General features: G+C 38.1%; 1 protein-coding gene across 16 annotated transcripts in view; it reads right to left on the bottom strand.

Moving 5' to 3' along the window:
* Positions 1–14,209, bottom strand: part of ZRANB3 (zinc finger RANBP2-type containing 3) — a 301,572-nt gene that overhangs the window by 55,106 nt on the left and 232,257 nt on the right. For all 16 annotated transcript variants that reach the window (XR_015145498.1, XR_015145502.1, XM_086350708.1 and 13 more), the window contains 2 exons: positions 11,586–11,765; positions 10,916–11,068 (listed from right to left, as the gene is read on the bottom strand). Coding sequence is in view for 14 of the 16 variants with exons in the window: in XM_086350708.1 (XP_086206834.1) it covers positions 10,916–11,068; positions 11,586–11,765 (333 nt within the window). In the remaining 2 variants the exon portion in view is untranslated. The remainder of the gene's footprint in view (positions 1–10,915; positions 11,069–11,585; positions 11,766–14,209) is intronic.

Here is a 14,209-nt window from a genome sequence, read left to right on the forward strand (position 1 = left end):
TTCTTTTCATTCCACAAATAATTGGGGATCCACAATGGGCTAATGCATTTGGTATAATTTGGCAAGGTTATGAAGGTATTAAAAGATGCTTACTCCTTGGAAGGAAAGTTATGACCAACCTAGACAGCATATTGAAAAGCAGAGACATTACTTTGTCAACAAAGGTCCGTCTAGTCAAGGCTATGGTTTTTCCAGTGGTCATGTATGGATGTGAGAGTTGGACTGTGAAGAAAGCTGAGTGCCGAAGAATTGATGCTTTTGAACTGTGGTGTTGGAGAAGACTCTTGAGAGTCCCCTGAACTGCAAGGAGATCCAACCAGTCCATTCTGAAGGAGATCAGTCCTGAATATTCTTGGAAGGACTGATGTTGAAGCTGAAACTCCAATATTTTGGCCACCTGATGCGAAGAGCTGACTTATTTGAAAAGACCCTGATGCTGTGAAAGATTGAGGGCAGGAGGAGAAGGGGACGACAGAGGATGAGATGGTTGGATGGCATCACCGGCTCAATGGGCATGGGTTTGGGTGGACTCCAGGAGTTGGTGATGGACAGGGAGGCCTGGCGTGCTGTGGTTCATGGGGTCACAAAGAGTTGGACACGACTGAGCCACTGAACTGAACTGAACTGATGAAGGTAGACTTTGTAGCTGAAAGCCCTGAGTTCAAATCCAAACTCTGCTACTTATTGGCTACATGAACTTAGGCAGGTAATCTTTAATCTTTCTGAGCTTTATTGGGGCAGGGTAATATTATCTGACTCTGGTACTGCCCTGAATGTTAAATAGTCTTGAGTTTTTAAGGGCTTGGAATACTGAGTACAGTACATGTTAATTATTATCACCGAGTGAACTGAAGTTACAAAGGCAAACAAGAAAAATGCCTAATAATAGCACTATGTGATGTAAGCTGTGACAGAGATATTTATATGTTTCCACAGTAATGAGGCTACCCTCTTGTCATTATTAGGCTATTATGCAAACTAATTACATCATGTTTACATAGTGGCTTGAATTCTAAAATACATACTAAATAAATATTCTGATTTAAGATGTGTTACCTTCAAGAAGATCCAACCAGTCCATTCTGAAGATCAGCCCTGGGATTTCTTTGGAAGGAATGATGCTAAAGCTGAAACTCCAGTACTTTGGCCACCTCATGTGAAGAGTTGACTCATTGGAAAAGACTCTGATGCTGGGAGGGATTGGGGGCAGGAGGAGAAGGGGACGACAGAGGATGAGATGGCTGGATGGCATCACTGACTCGATGGACGTGAGTCTCAGTGAACTCTGGGAGTTGGTGATGGACAGAGAGGCCTGGCGTGCTGCGATTCATGGGGTCGCAAAGTTGGACATGACTGAGCGACTGAACTGAACTGAACCTTCAAGAAAGTAGTGCTTTAGCATACTGAGAAACAAGAGATTTTTGGATAAGAATGATTTATACTTCATGAATAAAGAGCTCCTGTGATCAATTTTCTTTTTTGCTGTCACAATTTTTCTTCCAACTAGACAGTACGTGGGAAACAAAGTAATTTTTTATATGTATGACATGATTTCTTATTTGCAGTTCTTAGGTCAACAAAACAAACATTTTTTACAATGTTGGCATTTAATAAAAAACGTAAAGTTTGTTTTGAATTTGGAGTGCATATTTTTAAATTTCAGTGTGCTAAAGAGCTCTCCTTTTCAGTTCCATAGAATTTTTTATCAGCAGACTGGTAAGCATGCTATAGATTTTTAATGCAAATATGGGTGTTTTAATGCAAAGGTAAATTTGCCTTGGGTGAAGGCCATTCTAGATGGCCTTGAGGAGAGTGGACCAGGGGACTTGAAGACTATGACAGAGAAAAGGCAGGCTGTGAGCCAGGTCAATGATGAAGTTCTACGGCAAGGAAAGAAAGATGAGACAATCAAGGAGAGGCTCGTGAGGAGAAAGAATTAGGAGATGTTGAGCTAAAAGCCTTCAAAATGAAAACAATGGCTGAGGGAAAGCAGAGACTGCAGTGTGACTGAAACTGGAAACTGTCTGGAGATTTATTCCACAATGGAAAGAACTGCTGTCTGAAGTAATGAAATAGAAGCAGCTCTGGCTCAATGGGGCTTCCCCAGTGGCTCAGATGGTAAAGAATTCACCTGCAATGCAGGAGACCCGGGTTTGAGCCCTGGGTCAGGAAGATCCCCCTGGAGGAGGAAATGGCAACCCACTCAAGTATTCTTGCCTGGAGAAACCCATAGACAGAGGAGACTGGAGGGGCTAAAGTCCACGGGGTCACAAAAGAGTCAGACCTGACTGAGCATGCACATGCTGGCTTAGTGACAGGAGAAGAGAAGCCACGCCCAAAGAAGATTTATCCTAAGCAGGAGCTGGATTTGTCACCCATATGAAGTTAGAGTCCTTTCTTTTGCTTATCTGTGAATCTCTTATGCACCAAGTTTCTCTTCAGCTATTTTATTTTGTATACATATATAATGAATGAAAGGGACCTCAGAGCCATCTAGTGATCTAGGGACTTAAGTAGCTGGGCAAATGATGCTGCTGGCTCTTATGCATTAAGAGCCAAAAGAGGATGAGAAAAGAAGAGGTGAAGGGAAGGGCCCAATTTCCCACAGCTGTCGCTAAAGCAAGAGATACCCATGAGATGATGGCAGGAGAAAATGAAAATTATAGAGGCAGGCTTTTTATATGATTACTCCACTCATTCTATTTTATCCAGAAACAGCTTTTAATTACTTGGAAATGACAATATAGACTGCTATAGCCCATACCTTTCTCTCCTTCCATCTGGAGACGCCCTACTTTATCACTCCTTGGAAGCCAATGTAGGAAAATCGAAACACTGCAAAACCAAGAGAACTGAGAAGTCATGTATGTGGAAGAAGGTGTAGAAAGAAGGAAGAATCTTGAGAAAGTGGATCCTATCTGAGACAGTGACCTTGGTGATGGCCTCTAGAAGGAATTGGTTACTGAAGGGACAGCCAACTGGGCTGTGCAAAAAGTCACCCTGCTTCGTGGTGGTAGAAGTACTTCTTTTCGTTTGAGTTGGACTTCAACTTGAGCTTCATTTGGGTTAATAAATAATCTTTTTAAAATGTAAATATATCTAGGATGGGTAAAGAACTGTGACTCATACATTTATATGGATTAATTTTATGCAGGGTGTTATTTAAATACTTAATAACAGCTACAGCAGAGGTATTAACCAGAGTCCTTGAGGCCAAGGCTGTGAAGGATCACGGGAGGTCCAGGTGGTGGGTGAGGGAGTACAATGAAGGGATTGAAGACGTGGCTGTTTACTGTTACCAAATACTTAACATTTAACAGCCAGTACACTTATACCCATATACACTGGTATAGTGCTAGCCCTGGTTCCATACATTTTTAATAAGCTGAGTTCTGTGACAAAATATTCTGATTAAGAGAGGAGGGAGACAAAGATAATGCCAATGTCATTCTGAATGAACACCAGGGGAGAAAAAAGACAAGAAAGAACAAAATTAATATAAAAATTCTGTCCAGGAAAATATTCTTTCATTTTCCTCCTCTTCCCAATCACAGGTCTCCCTGTACCCAGGACCCATAATCATACTAATACTAGCTCTATATCAATCCACAGGGAACAAATTTGCCAAAAGCCCATATGCTAAAGACTAAGCCAAGGTGTCTTAGACAGTAAAGAATCTGATTGCAATTCAGAAGTCCCAGTTCAATTCTTTGGTCAGGAAAATCCCCTGGAGAAGGGAATGTCTACCCACTCCAGTATTCTTACCTGGAGAATTCCATGGACAGAGGAACCTGGCAGGTTACAGTCCATGGGGTCGCAAAGAGTCGGACATGAATGAGCAACTAACACTTTCACATGCTAAATGTCAGTCCACCTGAAACCCAAATCACTGGAGACCAATTTGTCAGATGCACCACATTCACTGGCTTTCTAAAAATCATTCTTAGAGTCCACAACGTTTTGAATGTGATGAACTGGAAGAGTTAAGATGACTGTGGCGAACCAGGGACCCAGGCTCCTTCCTGCCTGGGTTCATCCTCTCTCTGCCCTACAGGTTCTCTCTCTGCTCCTTGGAGCCTCCAAGTCTCCCTTACTCTAAAGCTGACAGCCTGGGCAAGTCTCACACTAACAAGCACAATCTATTCCTCTGGCCTTGGGAGGTCCTTCTTTGCCCTAACTCTAACCTCCAGATGCAGCAGCCACACGCTGGGACAGAGATAAAATGAACATTCCTTAAAATGCTGACACTACAGAAATATTCGTAAGCTATTAAAAACCATCCAATTAGAACTGTTATCAACATTTCAGTTAAACAAGTTTTTGATGACAGTGGGCAAAGTTAATTTGGCAAAGTTTAATCGGTAAAATTGGAAGTATCCTAAAAATGCTAAATGTAGGCAACTTTTTTTAAAAAGGCTTTAAAAAAGGATCTGAAAGACATCAGTATAAATAGAAAAATTCCCATAGGAAATGCTGAAATTTTGGCAGCACTCAGAAGAACGTGTTGGTTAAATTTCCTTAGGATTTCTCAACAAATTGAACATTTCTTAAGATGCATGAAGCTGGAGGGTATAAAGACAAAGGGATAAGCAGCTACCTCACCTAAGGTCCTTAAAGCACACTTCACACCTTGGCCAACAAACAAGGAAACAAATACAAAGCAAATCGAATAAAATGGTCTCTTCTCATTTTAAGATTCCCATCTATACAAAACCATCTGTGTAAAAGGCATGCATTGAGAAATCTGTGTGAGTTAACACTAACCTTTTGAAAGGTTAAACACCTAATTCAAGAAAAGCAAGATTTGCTAAGGGTGATAGGTGATTTTTTTTTTTTAACTTTCTATACAGATACATAATTTTCTTTGGAGACACCTAAAAACAATAAACATATATATATATACACACACACACATATGTGGGAACATGTGTTTCAAGTTCTTAATATTTATCTTGGGAAGGAACTCAGACATAGTTCAACAGGAAATTTTAGTGGAAAAACAGCTACAAATCATGGTTTTAGTTATATATTTTTAAAATACCTAGCATATCTATTGATTTTTATAGACCAAAATACAACATAATAAACACTACTAAAATAAAAGTACTTTTTAAAATAAGAGAAAAATATCTTGGAAATAATTCTTTTTTTTTTTTTTTTAAACAAATGTGACAGAATGGCATTCTGGTATCCTAGAAAAGAAAAATGTACTAGCCCTCCAAATAGCATACAAAAAAATGTAAGAAGGTTCCACATAAAAAACATTATATATTTTATGGAACTAAACTTGAGATTAAAATTTTAATTTTGCATTATGAGAAAATGTGTACAGACTTCAATTTCATTCCTATAATAGTGGATCAATTCTTTCAGAAATTACAATTAAACTTCCCATTAACTCTCATACCATTTTGAACCAGAAGAGCTAGGAAAAAGACAGTTTGAATGACTATATGCTCCTCTAATATATTATCTCTTATTCAGTTGCTATATGGCCTCCAAATAGCATTTGTGATTGTACAGACAATATAACAAATATCCATATACCCATCATTCAAAATTTACAGATACTAACATTTTAATATTTACTTCTGAACTTTTTTAAAATAAAATACTTCTGATAAAGCTGCTGCCACACTTTTAGTCTCCCTTAGACTCATTCTTCTCTTCTTTCAGAGGCAATAAGTTTAATATGTATTCTTCCAATCTATGTTTACATATCTTATTTTATATATATGTATTCACAAATACATAATATTATTTGTGTGTTTGTGTGTGCTGTGCATTAAAAAAATAACATCATGTTTTCAAAATATGGTCATGTTCATACATATAAACCTAAGTCATTCATGTTAACTTCTAAGTAGTATCTTGTGACAGTTGATTTAGCCATTGTCCTATTGATGGACATTTTGGTTGTTTCCAATTTTTTGCATTCCAAAAAGGATCACTGAGTACACATCTTTGTACATGTATCCTTACATATATGCAGAAGAATGTATTCCTTGCTATGAAACTATTTTAGTTGTAGGAATGAGGTATTACCTCATACCAGTCAGAACCACCATCATTAAAAAAGTCTACAAAAAATAAACCCTACTTTTTTTTGTAATTGTAATCCCACTCCTAGGCATGAAGGAGGAAACAGACAGAACAGGCTTCGTCTTGAAAGCAGGACTCCATCTTGGGCTGGATCATGGACTTTGATCTATACGCCCAGTATCTATGGAAACGACATACCAACTGGAAAACCAGACCCCCGCCCCCGCCCCCATGGAAGAGCCCCAGGGCTCATACCTAGGCTCTCGTCAACTAAAAGAATACCCTAATTATCTGTGTAACCGAATAGAATCATAAATTCTATTATGCTTATTGGGGTATGACCACAGGCCTATTGATAATTGTCCACTGTTAACTACCTAGACCTAAGGCATATGAATCACGGGTTATCTTTGACCGTATCTTTCTTTTCCTTTGTTCAGACTAGTTTCAGGGAATTTGGGGAGGTGGGTTTGGGCATGTACACTTAGGATATATAAGGTTTTCACAAAAACTGGTCGGGGTCCTTGGCTAAGAGGAGACTCTGACTTGGGCCCGCGGATGTAATAAACTGCACTCCACTATCTACATTGTCCTTCTGAGTGAGTTTGTTTCCCGGAACACGTGGCTACAACAGGCATGTATCTAGGAAAGAAGAAAACTCTACTAGAAAAGATACATGTACTCTAATGTATCGGCAGCACTATTTACAACAGCCAAGACATGGAAGCAACACAAATGTCCATCAACAGATGATTGGTTTAAGATGTGTCATACACAAACACACACACACAATGGAATACCTGTGTACTCAAGAATCTTCACAGCTTCTATTGGACATGTTCTCTTTTTAAGAATGAAGGAAAATTCTCCCATTTTTGAGCCATTCTTTTATGTCAATTCTACAAAACTGCATGCAACTTTACAAATATTTTTTAAAAGATATAGTTTTGTAAATATTTAATATCCTGCTAATTTGATTTTGAATTGTAAATGTCAAGAGTTCTGTTTGGGGTTTTTTTATGTTGTATTATGCTTTGTTAAAATGGAAAAATTATACATTTTTAGAATGTTTTTATGAGTAAATTTAACATACTGTAAAAACATTTTTTTAATGAAAAAAGAATGAAATAATGTCATTAGCAGCAACACAAATGAACCCGGAGATGATCATACTAAGTAAAGTAAGTCAGACAGAGAAAGACAAATATCAAATGATATCACTTATAGGTGGTATATATATATATATATATAAATAATAAATGGAAACTAAGGCACACAGAAGTTAAGTGACTTTCCAAGATCCCCAATCAGTGGTAGAGAAAGGATTTGAACCAGGCAGACCAGCAGCAGAGTCCTTGCTGTTAGTATTTTGCTCTACGAATTCTTTACATTGCCTTTTGACAGGGTCTGTGTGATACCCGTTGGGAACACTTGACAAAATATAGTTGATTTGGAAAAAGAAAGTTGTTCGTTTTTTTTGTCTCTTTGTTTGCTTTTGTTTTGCCCATTAGCTGAGTATTTACCAAGTATCAGAACTGGGGTAAGCTCTCTCTCATACAGTTCAGTTTAGTTCAGTTTAGTCGCTCAGTCGTGTCCGACTCTTTGAGACTGCATGAATCGCAGCATGCCAGGCCTCCCTGTCCATCACCAACTCCTGGAGTTCACTCAGACTCAAGTCCATCGAGTCAGTGATGCCATCCAGCCATCTTATCCTCTGTTGTCCCCTTCTCCTCCTGCCCCCAATCTCTCCCAGCATCAGAGTCTTTTCCAATGAGTCAACTCTTCGCATGAGGTGGCCAAAGTACTGGGGTTTCAGCTTTAGCATCATTCCCTCCAAAGAAATCCCAGGGCTGATCTCTTTTAGGATGGACTGGTTAGATCTCCTTGCAGTCCAAGGGACTCTCAAGAGTCTTCTCCAACACCACATTTCAAAAGCATCAATTCTTCGGTGCTCAGCCTTCTTCACAGTCCAACTCTCACATCCATACATGACCACAGGAAAAATCATAGCCTTGACTAGACAGACCTTTGTTGGCAAAGTAATGTCTCTGCTTTTGAATATGCTATCTAGGTTGGTCATAACTTTCCTTCCAAGGAGTAAGCGTCTTTTACTTTCATTGCTGCAGTCACCATCTGTAGTGATTTTGGAGCCCAGAAAAATAAAGTCTGACACTGTTTCCACTGTTTCCCCATCTACTTGCCATGAAGTGATGGGACCGGATGCCATGATCTTCGTTTTCTGAATGTTGAGCTTTAAGCCAACTTTTTCACTTTCCACTTTCACTTTCATCAAGAGGCTTTTTAGTTCCTCTTCACTTTCTGCCATAAGGGTGGTGTCATCTGCATATCTGAGGTTATTGATATTTTTCCCGGCAATCTTGATTCCATCTTGTGTTTCTTCCAGCCCAGCGTTTCTCATGATGTACTCTGCATATAAGTTAAATAAGCAGGGTGATAATATACAGCCTTGACGTACTCCTTTTCCTATTTGGAACCAGTCTGTTGTTCCATGTCCAGTTCTAACTGTTGCTTCCTGACCTGCATATAGGTTTCTCAAGAGGCAGGTCAGGTGGTCTGGTATTCCCTTCTCTTGAAGAATTTCCCACAGTTTATTGTGATCCACACAGTCAAAGGCTTTGGCATAGTCAATAAAGCAGAAATAGGTGTTTTTCTGGAACTCTCTTGCTTTTTCCATGATCCAGCAGATGTTGGCAATTTGATCTCATACTGTATCTGTCACTTAATACCGACAACCTATGAAGTAAGTAATATTCTAATCTGTGTATGTGAATCCAAGGCCCATAGCAGTTCCATAGCATGCTTAAGGTCTAACAAAGGAGTCTGCATGTCCAGCACAGATGTTTGGGCAAATGTACCAGGAAATGGATCCTGGTACAAAATAAAAATTGTTGGGTCCCATAAAAATGCTTGAGCTGCAGTGCAACATCACAAATTATTATAGAATACAAGTCAAAACCACAATGAAGTATCATCTCACAACCAGTCAGAATGGCCATCATCAAAAAGTCTACAAATAATAAATGCTGGAAAGGGTGTGGAGAAAACGGAACCCTTGTGCACTGTTGGTGGGAATGTAAATTGGTGTAGTCATAAGGAAAAATCAATATGGTGATTCCTCAAAAAACTAAAAATGGAGTTACCATATGATCCCAAATCTCACTTCAGGGCATACCTCTGGAGAAAACTCTAATTCTAAAAGATACATGCACCCAATGTTCATAGCAGCACTATTTACAATAGCCAAGACATGGAAGCAACCTGAATGTTCATCAACAGAGGAATGGATAAAGAAGCTGTGGTATAGATAGATATAAATAGGCTCATTGAAAAAGACTCTGATGCTTGGAGGGATTGAGGGCTGGTGGAGAAGGGGACGACAGAGGATGAGATGGCTGGATGGCATCACCGACTCAATGGACGTGAGTTTGAGTGAACTCTGGGAGATGGTGATGGACAGGGAGGCCTGGCATGCTGCGATTCATGGGGTCGCAAAGAGTCAGACGTGACTGAGTGACTGAACTGAACTGAACTGAACTGAAACATAGCAATACACCTCAGCCATAAAAAAGAATGGAATTATGCCATTTGCAGCGATGTGGATGAACCTATAGATTACCAAACAAAGTCAGAGAAAGACAAGTATCATATGCAAGCACTTATAAGGACTCTAAAATGTGATACAACTGAACTTACTTACAAAGCAGAAACAGACACACAGACAGAAAACAACCTTATGGTTATCAAAGGGGAAAGGGGGTGGAGAGGAATAAACTAGGAGTATGGGATAATTTTCACAGATATAAACTACTATACATAAAATAGATAAACATAAGGTCCTGCTGTATAGCACAGGGTTCTATATTCAATATCTTATAATAACCTATAATGGAAAATAATCTGAAAAAAACACATAACTGAATCACTTTGCAGTACATCTGAGACAAATTCAAATATTGTAAACCAACTATTCTTCAATAAAAATCCCAAACAACAACAAAAACCCAATAAAATAAAATAAAGGTGCTTCCTGCAGCCAGATCTTAAAAAAAAGGCCCAGATTATAACACACTAAATAATAAGAGAATCCCAAGTTCATAGTGATATTTTTTAAAAAGGAGGAAATCAGAAATTTTTCTCTACAGAAAAAATGCCAGCTAATGAAGAAGCAATGATGGAATTCAAAAAATCACTATTTCAAAACTGCTTCAGGCAAAGATCAATGAATGTTAAAACCAAGGCGTGAAAGGTTTTGGAAACAGTAATAGTCATGTGATCTCAAAGTATCACACCATAGATTACATACTAATGGTAAAGAGAAAAGGGTACCTTTATAAATTTGTCTTATTTTGGAGAAGCTAGTTTCTCTTCATGTTTTGTCTATTCAGGCCAGTCTCCTCTGACGCTCTCATTGTTTGCCTATTTTTTCTACTAGCTTGTTTGTTTTACTAACTGAATTGTATAAAGTTATATACTTTGAACACTGTAATGCAAAATATCTTTACTGAGTATGAGACTTGTGTATGTCACTTTTTGTGGCAAATTTAATATATCTTTCCCTACCCTCAGGGTCTCAGAGATAGTCTCCCATATTTTCTCCTGAAGGCAGGAATTCTACTTGGCTTGTTTTTATAAGGAGCTGAACAGTGAGCCCTGATCTATTACTGTTGAAAAATACAAACCACTCTTGCAGCCTCCTTATATCAAAGTCATCCTTTAGTTCTCAGAGCTTTTCCACCTTTACATGGAGACTCCTTTCAAAAGCATGAACAACTGAAAATTACTATTTAAAATAATATATGGTAAAGTCATAGTTTCACGGTATTAAAATAAATAGAAAAGAATATAATCTTACATGAGTGAACAACATTTCATCCCTGAGCTCTTCAGACCTTTCATTTGGAGTCCAAGCTTCAGCAAACTGCAGGAAATCCCATTTTTCTTTATCACCCTCCTCGGCCTGAAGTTTTTCCTTCCTCCCATTCAGTGTGCTTCCTGTAACCTGAGCCTGTAAGATGGAAAAGCATATAGATTTTACGACAGGTTGCCTTACAGATGACATTTACTAAGCAGTAACCTGGTTTTGCATTTGAGTCACAAGCAATCCAATAAAGAAAATCTTATTTTTTCAATATATCATGGGCTTTAGCAATCAAGAATCACTCAAGGTTCAAGAATGCTTTTGAGAAAGTGTATGTTCTCAGCTTACAAAAAGGACTTGGGGTTTGAAAATGTTTTGTTTCCTTACTAGCTCATCCTCCCCTGGCCTCTAAAATGGTAGAGAAGGACTTGGAAGACAATAGGAACACAAGTAAATTCATGTTGCTCTCTTATTACCAAGGACAGCAGGTAAAGTATTACCAACTGAAGCCTTTTCTGGACTTGGTCTCTATCAACATCAATATCTCAGTGTATGTATATATGCTTTGCCTGAAAACACCAAAACTCAGCCTCTTAACTCATACAAGCTATGGATAATAAGCTCTGAGTAAAAGTTGGTAACCTGGTTTAAATTCAAGTTTTACCTTACGATTCAACATTCCCCACATAAGGGTGTCTAGAGTCCCATTTGCAATAAGGTAGTGAATATTCACAGAACTGCACTGTCCAATCCGGTGAGCACGGTCTTCTGCTTGTTTTATATGTCCAGGGTCCCAGTACAACTCAGCAAACACAACATGAGTTGCAGCAGTAAATGTCAAACCCTAAGCAAAATAAAGTGAAGAAAAAAAGTGAAAAGTGAAAGTGTTAGACACTCAGTTGTGTCCGACTCTTTGAGACCCCCTGGACTGTAGCCTGCCAGGTTCCTCTGTCCATAGAGTTCTCTGGACTGAGTGGGTAGCCATTCCCTTCTTCAGAGGATCTTCCTGACCCAGGAATCAAACCTGGTCTCCTGCAGTGCAGTCACCCCGGAAGCCCAAAGTAAAGAAACTGAGATGCAAATAAACTGAGAATTTAACATAGAGCCATGTATAATAAAGTCTTTCTGAGTACGTTCACTGGACAAGAGAACACTGAAGGACTTAAAAACAAATCAGTCTTTCATTTTAAGTCAAATTAAGAAAATTTAATTCAGATAAATGAAGACTGCTTACTGCAAATTAGTCAGGTGAACTACAAAGTACATGTTTAAAAGGTATTTCAGTATTTCAAAAGTCAGTTTGACGGATGTATACATAAACAAAATCACTTTATCCTCTGATGTATACTGGGTTCACATTACCATTGGAAAATCTAATAAAATACATTATAAATGAGAATATAATTCTAACACATGGTATCCATAGCAACTAGGCAGAGAGCAATGACATCCTCTATTCATTTAATTTATTCTGTTTTATAAAGCAATAAAATCATGTCTACAGTCAAAACCTTTTCTATCTTTGGAATTTCTCATGTTGCATCCCAAAGACTGATGTTTACTGATTTGTATCTTGATGTATGCAATACAGTTGCATCTTTGTGCAACTGTATTTTATATCAGTTTGAAACAGTATGACATTAAAAGTATTAACTAGGTCTTGTTTTATAACTAATATATGAAATAATGCAAGTCTCTTTAAACTGTGTTAAAAAATGCATGACTTTAAAGTGGGTAGGTCAAGCGAAATGTGGACCATGCTTATTGCCACACAGTAGTGGGTGGTATTACGTGGTCAACAGGAACACCTACCATATTATGGTAGTGTTATCTAATCCATGGCTGTTGTTCACATGCCCTGGAACTTCTGTGAGTGACTTCCATGACTGCTGTGCTGCTCTGATGTTATTTTAACTTAAAATATTTTCATATCACATAACAACATCATATTAGCATTCATTAAACAGTGGCACTCATTCTCAAGCTGAAGATCAACCACTTTGGAACAGAACTTAGAAGTAATAAAAACATGGACAGAGTCAAATAAACACCATGTTAAACTGTGCTGCTATTTAGGATTTGAAAAGCTGCAAAATATCAGAGATAACGCAAGAAAATTAAGTAGCATTTAAAGTAAAAAGTATCATAGAAGTGTAAAAAGTATCATATGACCATACAAGAAAAAAGGGAAAATATGTTGGCAAGATCAAATCACTCAAAGATGCTATTAATACTAAACTACAATGGAAGATTCAGAAACCTCCAGGACAAAGCCCTTTCTACTTTCCTTCATTCTGATGAAGATTTTATTAATAGTATTCAAGGGTATTAAGTTTTGAATTATACAAGGCCTTCAGGAATACAGCCTTGAATAGAATGTGAGTGCCTTGTACAATCTTAATTTCAGAAAGTCTTTTATCAGGTCACTCCCAGACTCTCCTGCCCAGATTCTTCCTACTTATCTACTCCCAAGCTATTGGTACTCCATTTCTACTTTTAAGCTCTTTTTTATAATATTTTCTATGGCTGAAATATTCTAACAGATATAAAACTCAGACTACTAGAAATTCAATCCAACATGAAAGTGTTGAGACAACCATCTTTTTGATTAGAACTCCTAGTGAGTTCTACAACTTCTTCATCTTCATGGATTCTCTCTATATAGACAATTTTATATACATCAATTAGCTCACTAAAAGGAGAACTTTGGCCCTGGTCCAGATTCCAGAATCCACAGAAGTTGCCAGATTTGCCATATACCAGGTTGGATATTTAACAACAATATGCCCAATTGCTTTTCCCTCTGTTAAATATCCTGGCTTAGATATTTACATCAAAATATTCTAGAATGCTAGTAGGAAAAATGTTCAGAAGCGTCCCCTTCTACAGTGGGTAGTACAGACCAATATCTATTCTTTTCTTACCCCTTTGTAACATAACACTTGACCAATAAAGGCTACTGTTTCCAGTTTCATTTTAAGACAGTTGTGGCTCTGGGAATAACTGCAGGCCAGTGAGATGTAGCATGCCTTTCTCCACTCAGCTGCCTGGATCATAGATATCAGCTCTAGCAGAACTCTTAGATGAGATACCTGCTAAGAGTGGTAAACAGCCTTGGACTGTCTGTATCCAAGAGTGAAATTTTGTGTATTTAAGTCATTGTTAATTTGGATTTACATTTACTTGTAGCCAAACCTAATTCTAAGAAACAAACTAAGGGCATTCCACAAAAAACTCAGAAAGACAGGAGAGTTCTTTTTTCCTCAGGCCACCTTGCCTCACAGACTC

This window comes from Bos grunniens, chromosome 2 (assembly GCF_055505025.1).
Source record: "Bos grunniens cultivar Pamir isolate PY7600 chromosome 2, Bosgru_T2T1.0, whole genome shotgun sequence".
Classification (NCBI taxonomy): Eukaryota; Metazoa; Chordata; class Mammalia; order Artiodactyla; family Bovidae; genus Bos; species Bos grunniens.